The sequence below is a fragment of the Adiantum capillus-veneris genome, chromosome 4 (genome assembly GCF_014529385.1).
Source record: "Adiantum capillus-veneris isolate H3 chromosome 4, ASM1452938v2, whole genome shotgun sequence".
NCBI classification, from domain to species: Eukaryota; Viridiplantae; Streptophyta; class Polypodiopsida; order Polypodiales; family Pteridaceae; genus Adiantum; species Adiantum capillus-veneris.
Window position 1 is genome coordinate 154,544,160 of NC_140934.1, and position 12,182 is coordinate 154,556,341.

Genomic DNA, 12,182 nt, shown 5'->3' on the forward strand with positions numbered 1-12,182 from the left:
TTGCTAATGCAGGCAACCTCCATCTTTTCCAAAAATTCTTCCACATCTTCATCACTTCTTCCATGAAACTCCGGATAAGAGAAAGCCATGGCTAGAGAACCCCTTCAAACACACGTGCAAGAACCCAAAACTTTTCACTACCCAATCCCCAGAAACTTCAATGGAGCTCAACTTTAGATAAGGACAAACACATGCACATCAAATGAGTTTTCATAGTTGATCATCGGAATGACAACAGGCAAAGGACATTCCAGGATCTCTCTCAATCTTCTTGGCCCAAACATAAAGACTATGCGCTGCTGGAAAAAGATCTTCCTGGACACATGAACATTAATCTGAATTCTTTGAGTTAAATGAAAAGGAGTGAACTGAGGGCCATTTTGATCATCCATTAAAGCCAACCATGAAGCTCCCAAAAAGGCACACCTGACTCAACCTCTGATTTTGCCAAAATTTCAGCAGCATAACAGCATAAATGGCTCAAAATACCAAAAAACCAGCCATCATAACTTGGGAAAATTTCGACAGAGTTTCCCCAGAAGTAGAGCAGTAGGAACCCAAAATATAGACTGTCTATGTATGCATAAACTGTCAACAATAGAACCCGAGCATCAAGTAGGACTCACTAGTACATAGCCTATGGCGAGGTCACAAAAAGGGTGCTCCAGCTACCTGTATCACCGAAAGGATCTCCACATTTGAGAATCCCCCAGCTCAATAAAAACCTCATGCCATCGACCCTCACACGAAGGCTAATGCAAATCGCATATAGTCAAGTCTTAGAAATGACTATCTTCCAGACCAAGTCTCAGAAATGGCTGGGACTGCCAAATACAACCAAGTATGGCTCCACAAATGCGTACAATGGCAGTTTCCACAAGTAACGTACAATCCAGCAGACAATGCGCTCAAATAGGCGCCAAGTGATGGATTCCCACAACAACTACAAGTGACATCACTACTAGTATATCACTGTATTCCAGCTACCTGTACCTGTGTGAATCACCTGTACCTGTACCTGTACCTGTAACCTGTAACCTATAACCTGTAATCTGTAATCTGCAACCTGTAACCTGTAATCCCGAAGCTCAAAGCTCGAAGCAGAAGGTACTCGAAGAAGATCCTCCGTGGGGGCGCCAAAAGAATGTGAGCGGGATGAAAACACACACAGCGCCTCTATAACGACCCGACACACACTCTTGGGAAGATACACACACACACACTATGGGGCACCACTCGGCTTAGACAACACACCTGGCCGAGACAGGGAACACACCTCTGGAGTGAGGAGAGAGACTATCCACTTGTCCACTCCACACAGACACACACACACACACACACACACACCCAAAAAACTCAGCTCAAAAGAGGAGAATTTCTGATGTTTAGATACAATTGAGCTTGGGCCAACACCAATGAGGCAAATAGCTCACATTATGGGTAAAATAAGCCAGATACAATCACAAACTAGAGTAGAAACTTCGCTCATAGGAGAAACTTACACAGAAAAACAACAGGAAAAGAGTGAGGAATTTGGCAAAATGGACAGCGCCATCGCGTCTGGAATGGCCCAAAACCCTAGTCTACAATGTCAAAGTGCTCAAATCCGACCTCGGATGAGCAGTTTACGGCCAAAACAGGCTCCAAAATGAGCAAAAATACACCTGCGGCTGTTCCTCCTCTCTTCTCCACGTTTTTTCTGGTCTTCTCTCTGTTTTTTCAGTTCCCACACTTAGATTTATTAGTTGGGCACCCTTGGCCTTTTAGATGACCTCAAACGGACCCCGAACAGGCCAAAAACTGACCTCGCAGTGCATAGTTGTCACCTTTTTGCATCATTCGCACACCTGGCACTCAGCTTTTTTCCAATAATGCATCTCGCCACCACGTGAAGTGGCCCCAAAAAGTGGTCCTAATGATGACCTTTCTGCATAACTCTCACAAGAAAACACCCACGTTGTGTCGGTCCTCATCCGCGTGCAAATATTGACCTCGTTCGCCCTCCTGACGCCACTAGATGCCATCTGACGCACCTGCTGACCTCACGTCGTCGGCCCGCGGATAGCTTCCTCGAGAAGTTTTACGCGCTACCAACTTCACTTTATTGTAGAAAAAACACACTAGTACTGATAATAGTGAAAATCGCTGCACTATGTACATGCTGTCCTACCTGTACACATGTGGGTCCCACGTAACCACTTGGCTATGGAAATTGAATAATCCTTTATTCGATGCACCATGCATGTGTATGTACATATGCGCAATCCCTTGCTCAAAAAAACTCCTGACAGCGCTTCCTTGGTCAAATCATTCAACGTAGTGCTCCTTTTCATATGTAAGTCCTTTTGAAGATCTGCATTCCTTAGTCTTTGTATAAATATAAGCATAAGTCTGGAGTGAGTTGGCAGTTCTTCCACAGGACAGAACTTAACATATCTTTTTAATCGGAGGGCGGCCTTTCGCACGGACTCTCCATCTTTTTGTTTGAATTTATGGATTTGTGAGACGGTATTATGAGCTATCCCCCTTTGTGAGAATTCCTCGATAAACTCGTCAAACACTTCCTCCATAGACTCAAAGTCTCTTTGCTCCACCGAGTCAAACCATGTAGCCGCATCATCCTCTAAGGTTAAACCGAATCCTGCAAATTGGGTAGGAAAGTCTAGCACCTCTTCAGCTCTAATTACACGCACAAAGGCTGCTACATGATCTCTTGGATCCTTGCTTCTCGTATATTTCTTGTTTACCCATTTTTGCACTTGAGAAGGTCTAATTCTATGATGGTCTTCAAATCTCATCATGGGATCTCCCCGTCCTAGTCGATATACCTCCTCTAGTCTTCTGTAGTGGCCAGGTTCTTCTCCCAGTGGTGCTCCTAATCCATAAATTCTAACAGCTCTCAGGAGAGATGGTTCATCTCTCCGAACTCGTTCTCGGGGTGTTCTTCCAAGCTCAGTTGACCCTTGAGTCTTTGGCTTACTCTCTCCTTGATACTGTGCATAGAGTGGTGGTTCTTGTAAATCCCTTAACCCTCGTGCGGTTTGATAACCCTCTCGGGTTCGGTCTTGTTCTAATGTAGCACTCTGTCGAAGCCATGCCTGCACTGATGGCTGAGTAGCTGATTGGTCCTGGTAGTTGGTCGTCAGTGGTCGGGTAGAATGTGAGGTAGCATCATACTCTTCTGAAAAGGGATTAGTCGACTTGCTAGGGGAGTAGATGGCTCTTGGTACCTCGTCGGGGCCATAGGTCGATGCTCCCAGAACTGTTCCCTTTTCAACCTCTTCTGGAAGAATACGTTTGTATTCTCGCCCGTATCTGTCAACAAAAACAATATCCTTCCCCATAGCAGTTTCATAAGAAAATAAGTAAAGAACCTTGTTTTTGCTTAATTCATTCGGGTAGGGTTCCTTGCATTGAAAGTAAGAGACTATTCCTTCACTTTCATGCTTGTAAATCCCTACATTCTCATTATAGGTTGGGACTCTGGTTGTTTTCTTATCATACATAAAAAGCGCTCCAGGTCGATCAATGTTAGGAGGCGGTTCTTGGGTTTCTGAAACCATTTTCCCTTTGGCCACGTTATCCCCATATCTGTTGTAATCCTCAGGGTTACTTACTATCAGATAGTGGTTTCCCTTTTCGTCTCTGAATTTGTCTCCATCATCGTAGACTCGAATTATCTCTAGTCTCTGAGCCGGTCTTTCTTCAATACAGATACACTTGCGTCCCCGATAGTCAGAATAGACTAGGGCTCCCCTCGAGTTAGTTCCTTCCAAGAAGATTATAGTGAACTTGGTTTCGTTTAAAGGATGTAGGGAGGTGCTCCCCCCTGGCATTGGTCCTTCACCGTTGAAACCTACTGGCTGTTGACTCCCCATCATGAAGAAGGACTTTTCTGACAAAGTGTCAGTATCACTTCCCTCTTCAATGATTGGTGCCAATGGGTGTAGTCTCGTCTGAGTTACACTCTCTTCTGTGGACGTGGTGCTAACTTGACTTTTGACACTTTTAGCTCCCGACTTAACAAAGGCTCCTGACCTCAAATACATAAGAATGAAAGTTTTGTTGCAAACTTAAAGCTTACCTGGACTCCTTCTTTTTGTATAGCTTTGTGATGACCTCCTTCTGGGATCTACACAAGGATGGTTAGTCTGTTCACAAGTGTTTTCCCTGAATTACCAAAAAATCTTTCAAGTATATACAGCAACCACTTAGTCAGTCTTCTGGTGGTCCAATTTCAATGATGAAATGATGGTTGGGATCTATATAGAGAGTATGTTCTAGCAGTATAGTCACAAAATGCAAAAAATGTCTGACTCACTACTTCCTTAGTCTATCGTGATAGACTGACAGTTTGCTCAGCACAAGTCAGTTCAAAATTGTGACTTTACCCTTGGGTTCCAGTTACCCTCTATAGTCTATCCCTCAAGTTTTGTGAAGTTTGGACACTTGGGTTGGGTTTTGGTCCCCTTTTAGTATTTCAGTCAGAGCTTGATTCTCTATCTGACCCTCAGATTGACCTTTAGTGATCTAAATGCCTTGAATTTTGGTGTGTCTGCTATTTAGGCCCTGATAAAGCTCTCCCTAGGGAAAATTTGAAAGAAAAGTTCCCCAGCAGAAAGTTCCTTGGTCTATCGCGATAGACTGAGCTCTTTCTTCCTTTTCAGCTTTTTTCCAAAGTTTTCTCCACAGTTAGTTTAGTCTCCCCTTGTGTAGTGCATTGACCAATTTTGGCACTGTTTGGACATCTGGTCAAAGACTTCTTGCCCTTGTCTCTGAATCCAGACTCCAAACACCAGTTTTGAAGTTTTGGGGTCAAAATTGGTGTTCAAATTCACTCAATTTTTGTGAGTACCCTTGTATTGATGTGTTAAGCTTGTGGTGTAAGGGTTTTTTTCTTGTTGCTAGACAAACACCACCTTCACCAGTCTATCGCGATAGACCAGGCAGTGAGCAATAGGAACTCAATTTTTTGTCTGTTTTTGCATAGTCTTGTTCCCTGTGCCCATACAAGTCTATCCCCCAAGTTTTGTGAAGTTTGGACTTATTTTGACCTCAAACTCAAGCACTTCAAAAATTTCACTTTTCTTTGACAATTCACAACTCCATTGCACTTGAAGTGATGCAAATTTGATGACACTGCATCTTAAACTTGTGCACATCAGTCATACCTCATGACACAGTCAGTTTACCCTTGGCTAATGGTTATATCTCATCTTGGCCTCTTTTAGGTTCACTTAGTGTTTCCTTATGACAATCACCTGTTTCTTTTTTTTTTTTTGGTTGGTTGGTTTTGGTCACAGTTTTTATGTTTTCTCAAGTGTTGAATCATAAATTTCAATGTCGACTCTTTTCACCCCTTTCAAGGGTATATGAGGTGGGTTTTGCTTTCAAGGCAAGCAAACAGCCTTATTGTTTCTTCTTGTTGTTTGTTTTTTGCGATTTTACAGCGTTTTTCTACTCTATTTCTTCACAAGTATAACAAGCACTCAAAACCAAAAGCCATAACTCCTCATTATTCTATTTAACTAAATCTAACTAGTCGTAGACCCTCGGCAAGACACAGGCTTCCTGGCTATCCACTAGACCTCAGGATACTCTATCCTGGATCTTGTTCTAAAAGTTTAAGCTCTCTCTCGTCAAAACTAAAGTAAGCTAACCATCACACGAGTGACGTAGATCTCCCTACTTAAGGTCTTGTGTCCCCGACAGCGGCGAAAATGTTTTAGGGCTTAACTACTCCCCTGTTCATACTCACGAGCATGACACAGATAACATACTTATCATCCGATGACACGACTAACCCGTAGGTGCACGTAGGCTATCTCGTTAGCTTGTCAGGCTGAGACCAATCTACACATACGCACTTTTATGATGCATCAATCACTAACCCTGGTAGAATGCAACCCACCCTATCCCTTAACTCTCACAACACAATTTACACGTCCAATGAACTCAGAATCGCATCAAACTTACTAGGCACCATCCTCTCACTAGGACATACTTACCTATAACACTACAAGAGGTTATTCATATTAGCGACGCTCAAAAAAATAATTCCCGGCGTCGCTATGAGCGTCGCAAATTTACAAGTAAATTTGCGACGCTCATAGCAACGCTCATAGCGACGCCGGCTGGGCTAAAAAAATAACAGAGAGCGCCCAAAAACTCAGATCTCAGATCTGAGTTTTTCGGCGCCCTGAAGCAAGAGCAGGTAACGCTCTCCCTCTCCCTCTCGCTCTCTCTCTCTCTCTCTCTCTCTCTCTCTTTCTTCTCCACACACACACACACACACACACACACACACACACACACCCACACACACGAGGAGAGGAAGGAGAGCCAGGTATGCTCCTTCCCTCTCCTCACTCTCATGTTCCCTTCCCCTCTTTCTCTCTCCCTCTCTCTCTCTCTCACACACACACACACACACATAGTGTTTTTGAGAGAGAGAGAGAGAGAGAGAGAGAGAGAGAGTACAAATATAAACAAAAACGCACACACACATACATAAACAAAGAATGCACACACACATTGAGAGAGGAAAAGAGAGAGAGCATGCATAAACAAAAAACGCACACATTGAGAGAGGAAAAGAGAGAGAGAGAACATGCATAAACAAAAAACGCACACATTGAGAGAGGAAAAGAGAGAGAAAACATGCATAAACAAAAAAACGCACACACATTGAGAGAGAAAGAGAGAGAAACTAATTTAACGTCGTAGGAAACTAATTAAAATTAAAAGACCTAAAGATCTAGCCGACGAGGAGTTGAACTCAAGACCTATTATTCAAGAGGGAAATGGCATAACCAATCTATCATACTTGGCATGGGTGATAGAAAGGTTATACCATTTATCTCTTTTTATTGGCACACACATTCACACATGCGCACACACACAAGAAGAAGAGAGTTATAACGTCGTAGGAAACTATCTTAAAAGACGTTAAAGATTAGGTTAGATGTAAACTTACGTTAAATTAGATTTAGGTTTATTTAAGTTAAATTAGATTATTTAGGTTTATTTTTAATTAGATTTACGTTTATTTACGCTAGATTTAGATTTACGTTATATTAGATTAGATTTAGGTCTCCATAGACTGCGATGCCTGCATGAAGCGGGTGAAGAAAGCCCTCAATGGAATATAGGGTATTGCTGCCTTCACTGATGGTGGGCTTTGTCGATCCAAAAGTACTGGTGAAATGTCTTCAGAAGATAGGGAAGAAGGTGGATCTTCAGGGCGGCAAGAGTCACTACATCCCCGACACAATGACCATCTAGACAACCTCTAGTCATTCAACAACAACTTCAAAGTTAGTAACAAGAGCAAGAACGGTCTAAAGGGCCAATTGCTGTCGTCAGATGTGGATGGAGATGAGGCAGCGTCACCGCCGGAAGTTAACTTTCACATCTTTAGTGATGAGAATGCCAACTCTTGCCGAGTTATGTGAAAAATTATGTGTTAAATCAGTTTTAAGGTTCTTATAATCCCTGTTAGTTTAGTTCTTTGTTTTTAATATAACATAATTTACGTTAGATTTAGATTTATGTTATATTAGATTAGACTTAGGTTTATTTAGGTTTACCCACACACACACACACACACACACACACAAGAAGAAGAGAGTTTTAACGTCGTAGGAAACTATCCCAAAAGACGTTAAAGATTAGGTTAGATGTAGACTTACGTTAAATTAGATTTAGGTTTATTTTTAGTTAGATTTACATTTATTTAGATTTACGCTTATTTACGTTAGATCGAGTCCACGCAAGAATTACTTACGGTTTAGGGTTTAGAGTTAGACGAACAGTGAAAAGATCTACTGTGAAAAGATGTTAAGATGCTGTGAAGTGCTACAGCTAGAGAAGAGGCAAAGGGGTTTTGTCCACTACATGCAGTATCATGTAGACGTGGGTCTGTAGATTTCTTGTACCCACAAATATAGGTATTGACCAATAAAGACGAGATTATAACCCGGTGGTTCTGATCTCCGTGTACCTCTAAACCGAGGTGTGCGGGAATTGGACATGACTAGAGAATGTGAGGTAGAGAGAGAGAGAGAGAGAGAGAGAGAGAGAGAGAGAGAGAGAGAGAGAGATAGATAAGACGAAGAATGCCAATAGAATATTAAATTTGTTGTCCAGGTTATAAGATTTTTATCCTCATTATGAGTAGTGACGAGGATGTGGGACCGTCCAACCGAAACAACGGCATCAATGGAGGAGATCAGAGAAGATGCTCAATCAGAAGCCGCTGCGGTGGTGCCAGACGAGCATCAAGATGCTACTACTCTATATGGGGTGCATGCAGAGGAGCTACAAAATGAAAAAGAGGATATGTGTTTAAACGGAGAGCTCTATAGAGATATAGGAAGTTATGCTGAGTTATGCGAGGATGAGAGAGAGATCTCTTAAAGCCACAAATATTGTGTTTGAACAATTTTGCTCCGTGTTGTAAAAGCTCTAGCTCTCTAAGTACCTTCCATGGTGTATAACGCTCTTTTCTACTCGCGCTCACATCTTTTGATTGAAAATTTTGAGTTTTCGACTTGCCTCTTCTATCACTCAATTCATTGCGTCATTGTATTTATATGCGTCATTACGTCATTGTATTTAATGGTCTTTGCGTCATTGTCTACTCTATTCATTCAATATTAAGTTTAAATATTCGTGTGTTTAATGCAGGTATGGATGATGAGGAGTTTCTTTCTTCTTTGTCACCGCAGCAGAGACAGTGGTACGTGGAGCGTCATCGCGCAGGCGCATCATCGCGCGTTCCTACTCCATCCGCATCTCCCTCTCTTTCGGAGCATTTGGCGCGCTCCGAAGCTTCGGCGTCGACGAGACGAGCTTCACACTCGTCTAGACACCGGCGCTCTAGTGGTGGCGGTGGCGGTTGTTGTGGGGATTCCGCCACCGATGCCTCCACACCGCCTCGTGTTCGACGAGGCTCTTTACCCTCCCCTTCTTTGTCCGCCCCCACACCAGCCACAGCATCGCCATCTACGCCAGGTTTTGCACGGCTGACTGTTCCTAGCAGCTACACACCTCTACCTACTCCGCCAGGAGCCACCCCACTCGACACTCCTCGCTTCGGGGCCCAGACGCCGATGGAGACACCTGACGTCCGTACCCCCATCGACACGCCGCTAGAGACCTCTGCCGGGACACCCAGGTTCACGCGTCACCGGCCAGAGGGCTTGCCTTACTCCGTCGACTTCAGCGGTGGCATCATCATGGATGATGACGGCAAGAAGGTGATCTCGCGCATGCGTGGTCTTTGCTCTCAGCTGTTTAGACGCTACATACTAAACAAATGGAGTGAAGTACCAAGTGATTTAAAAAACAGAGTCATCAGCATACTTCATGATGAGTTTCCCGTTCCAACACGGGATCAGCGCTTCAATGAAGACGTGATGAAGATTCGAATGCGCGAATACTGCAAACACAAGCGTTCCGAAGTGCAAAAAGCAATCAAGCATGGGTGGAACAGGCCAGATTGGCTGGCCAAAGAAGATTGGAAGAATGCGAAGAAAGCAGCGCGCGAGAATCCCGACAAGTGGAAGCAACAAAAGGATGCAGCCAGAGCACGAGTAGAGGCAGGGAGCTCACACCACTTGGGGAGCGGTGGATGGGCATCATTTGAGGCCGATTTTGTAAGTGTTTTCGCATTGCTCTTTATGTTCGATAGTTTAGGGTTTATGAGTTTTTTAATTCTAACATAATGAATTCTTTGTATGTTTTGACAGTGGTCGATGACAGGACGTGATCCCACACCGTACGAGCGCGAGTACGCAGGCAAGAAGGGCTTAAACGCCCTGATGGACATTCTCAGTTCTCGCGACGGCATGGTTAGTATTAGGGTTTACTCTTTTCTATTTTTTGTATTGTTTTATAAATGTCGTTATATGTTTATACTTACTGAAAGCTATCTTATTGTCTTTTTTTGCAGAATCCGACAGATACGTCGCTTGGACGCGATGAGACGTCTGACTAGACGACGTCAGTTTAGAGCATTAGTTTAGGGTTTCTCATAGCTTATGTATCATGAGACGGATTTTATACGTCTTTTTGAACCATGTATATTATTACATTTGTCACCGCAGTTCATTTTGTCAATCAATTCTTTATGCCTATGATGTTGTACAATTGTCATTATTACATTTGTCAATCAATTCATTTTGCCTATGATGTGTACAATTGTCAATTTTACGCTTGTCAATTTTGCAAACAATGCATCTTGTGGGTGACTATTTTGGGTCTATTATCTACCCTTGCACTTTTTTTAAAAAGTGAATCAAGTACAATATGGTTGATGGGTGGCAGGGCATTCAATGCCCTGTCACCAAATTTTTTTTCTCTCGGGCGTCGCTATAACCGTCGCTATTTATGGCTCTGTAGCGTTGCTATGAGCGTCGCTATAGACTTCTGTGTAAACGTCGCTATGAGCGTCGCTATGAGCGTCTCTATATAGCGACGCTTATAGCGACGAATATAGCGACGCCTATAGCGACGCTCTCGTAGCGACGCTGTTAGCGACGGTTTTAGCGACGCCGGGGGTTATAAAAACCTAGTGTATTTCCGTCGCTAACAGCGTCACAAGAGCACACAACCTCTTGTAGTGTAAGTCTAATCTCGCCAGATTTGAACCCTAGCTATCTCGAATGCTGTCGCGATAGACCAACAGGTCATAATCCAAAAGTGGGCGAAACTTAAGTTTATCAGTTTCTATGTGTAGCTAATCTCTTTCTCATTCCATGAAGCACTTGATTATTGAAAAAAGACACCGTTTGTGCTACTTACAAGCAAAACAAGCTCGAGGAAGAATCGATCGCGATCAACTCGAAACGGCGAATACGTGGCATGGACGCGTAGCTCTCGGAGAGACTATCGCGGTGGTGTGGTCGCGTCGTGAATCCGGTGAGGGAGAAGCGCGTAGCGAAGAGGATAAGACACACTCTCTCTCTCTCTCAGACTTGTACGACACACGATTAATTCAAATGTTCTTCAAAAAATGGTTCTAAGGTGACTTTTATACTTTAGTCACCTTAGCTCAAAAAATGTACATGGGGTTCTCTTGCTCATGATTACAAAAGTGGGAATAATTCTGAGTCCTAACTAACTGACTAATATTTACATAATCCAGACGAATGGATCAAATTGATAAGACGTCTTTGACATAAAAAAATGGAATTTGATATGCTTTACAAATGGGCTCATTACAACAGTTGGACCAATGGGGCTCCAACACCTTGGGCGCCCTTGTGGCTTTCTCCATATGATGGCCCATAGGGTTGCCCCATGGGTGCCTTAATATGAAAAAAGGAAAAAAAATAACACATGACTTTTTGTAGTGATGGTGCACTTTGCCGCGCAAAATGAATGAACAAGAGAGAGAGAGAGACTCTCTATTGCTCCAAACCGGCGGTCTCACTGTGACAAATTTTGCCACCCTTAGCCTTGCGAACATGCTGGTACTACCTGCAACACAAACGTTTGAAGGCGACTTCCACCTCGGTTGTATACAAGGGGCAATGCCCGTGCTCACTCTATCAGAACTCATCTGTCTAGCCCGCCTTGGGAAACTTCATTGATAACATGCTTCATTCCAAGACTCTCCATAACTTCTCCCTTCATCCATGGCTACCTTGCAGATTTCTCCCCTGAGCTCTGATACCAATATAAGAGACTGGGGACTAGCATAGACACATCTCCACCCAATTATGCCATATCTAGGCCCTTGTCCTGCTAAATATAGGTCCCTTGTATCGCATGTGCGTCTTGGCCCTTGGCTTGGCCCATCTTACCCTAGGACTAACATGCCTGACAAGCTCTTTTGTTGGTTTTTATTTTTTATGTGATTTGAGTATATATACACACATTCCCTATAATCGAAAAGTTACAAGGTTAGAGAAGGAAGGTTAATAGGGAAGCAAGCAAATGGCAGATATGAGTAAGTACTCCCACCTTCCTTGGGTAGATCATACCTTTTGGAATGATGTTTTCACCCTTTAAAACCATTTGGACAAGCAGCCAATAGATGGTGACTTTGGAAAATAGTTTTGCATGACCCTAGGTGCAACATCAAGCTGCAAGGGTGGTAAGGTACTCTCCCATGAATGAACATGAAGTATTGTAACCGATGGTGAACCATGTATGTTGTTTTTTGTTTTCAAGTG

At 43.2% G+C, this 12,182-nt stretch overlaps 1 protein-coding gene across 3 annotated transcripts in view; it reads left to right on the forward strand.

Annotated features, from left to right (window-relative positions):
• LOC147460187 (uncharacterized) overlaps nt 1–10,183 on the forward strand; it is a 25,496-nt gene extending 15,313 nt beyond the window's left edge. For all 3 annotated transcript variants that reach the window (XM_086509978.1, XM_086509976.1, XM_086509977.1), the window contains 3 exons: nt 8,689–9,659; nt 9,753–9,854; nt 9,956–10,183. In XM_086509978.1, the coding sequence (XP_086366104.1) occupies nt 8,689–9,659; nt 9,753–9,854; nt 9,956–10,000 (1,118 nt within the window). In that variant the 3' untranslated portion in view covers nt 10,001–10,183. The remainder of the gene's footprint in view (nt 1–8,688; nt 9,660–9,752; nt 9,855–9,955) is intronic.
• The last annotated feature ends 1,999 nt before the right edge of the window (nt 10,184–12,182 follow it).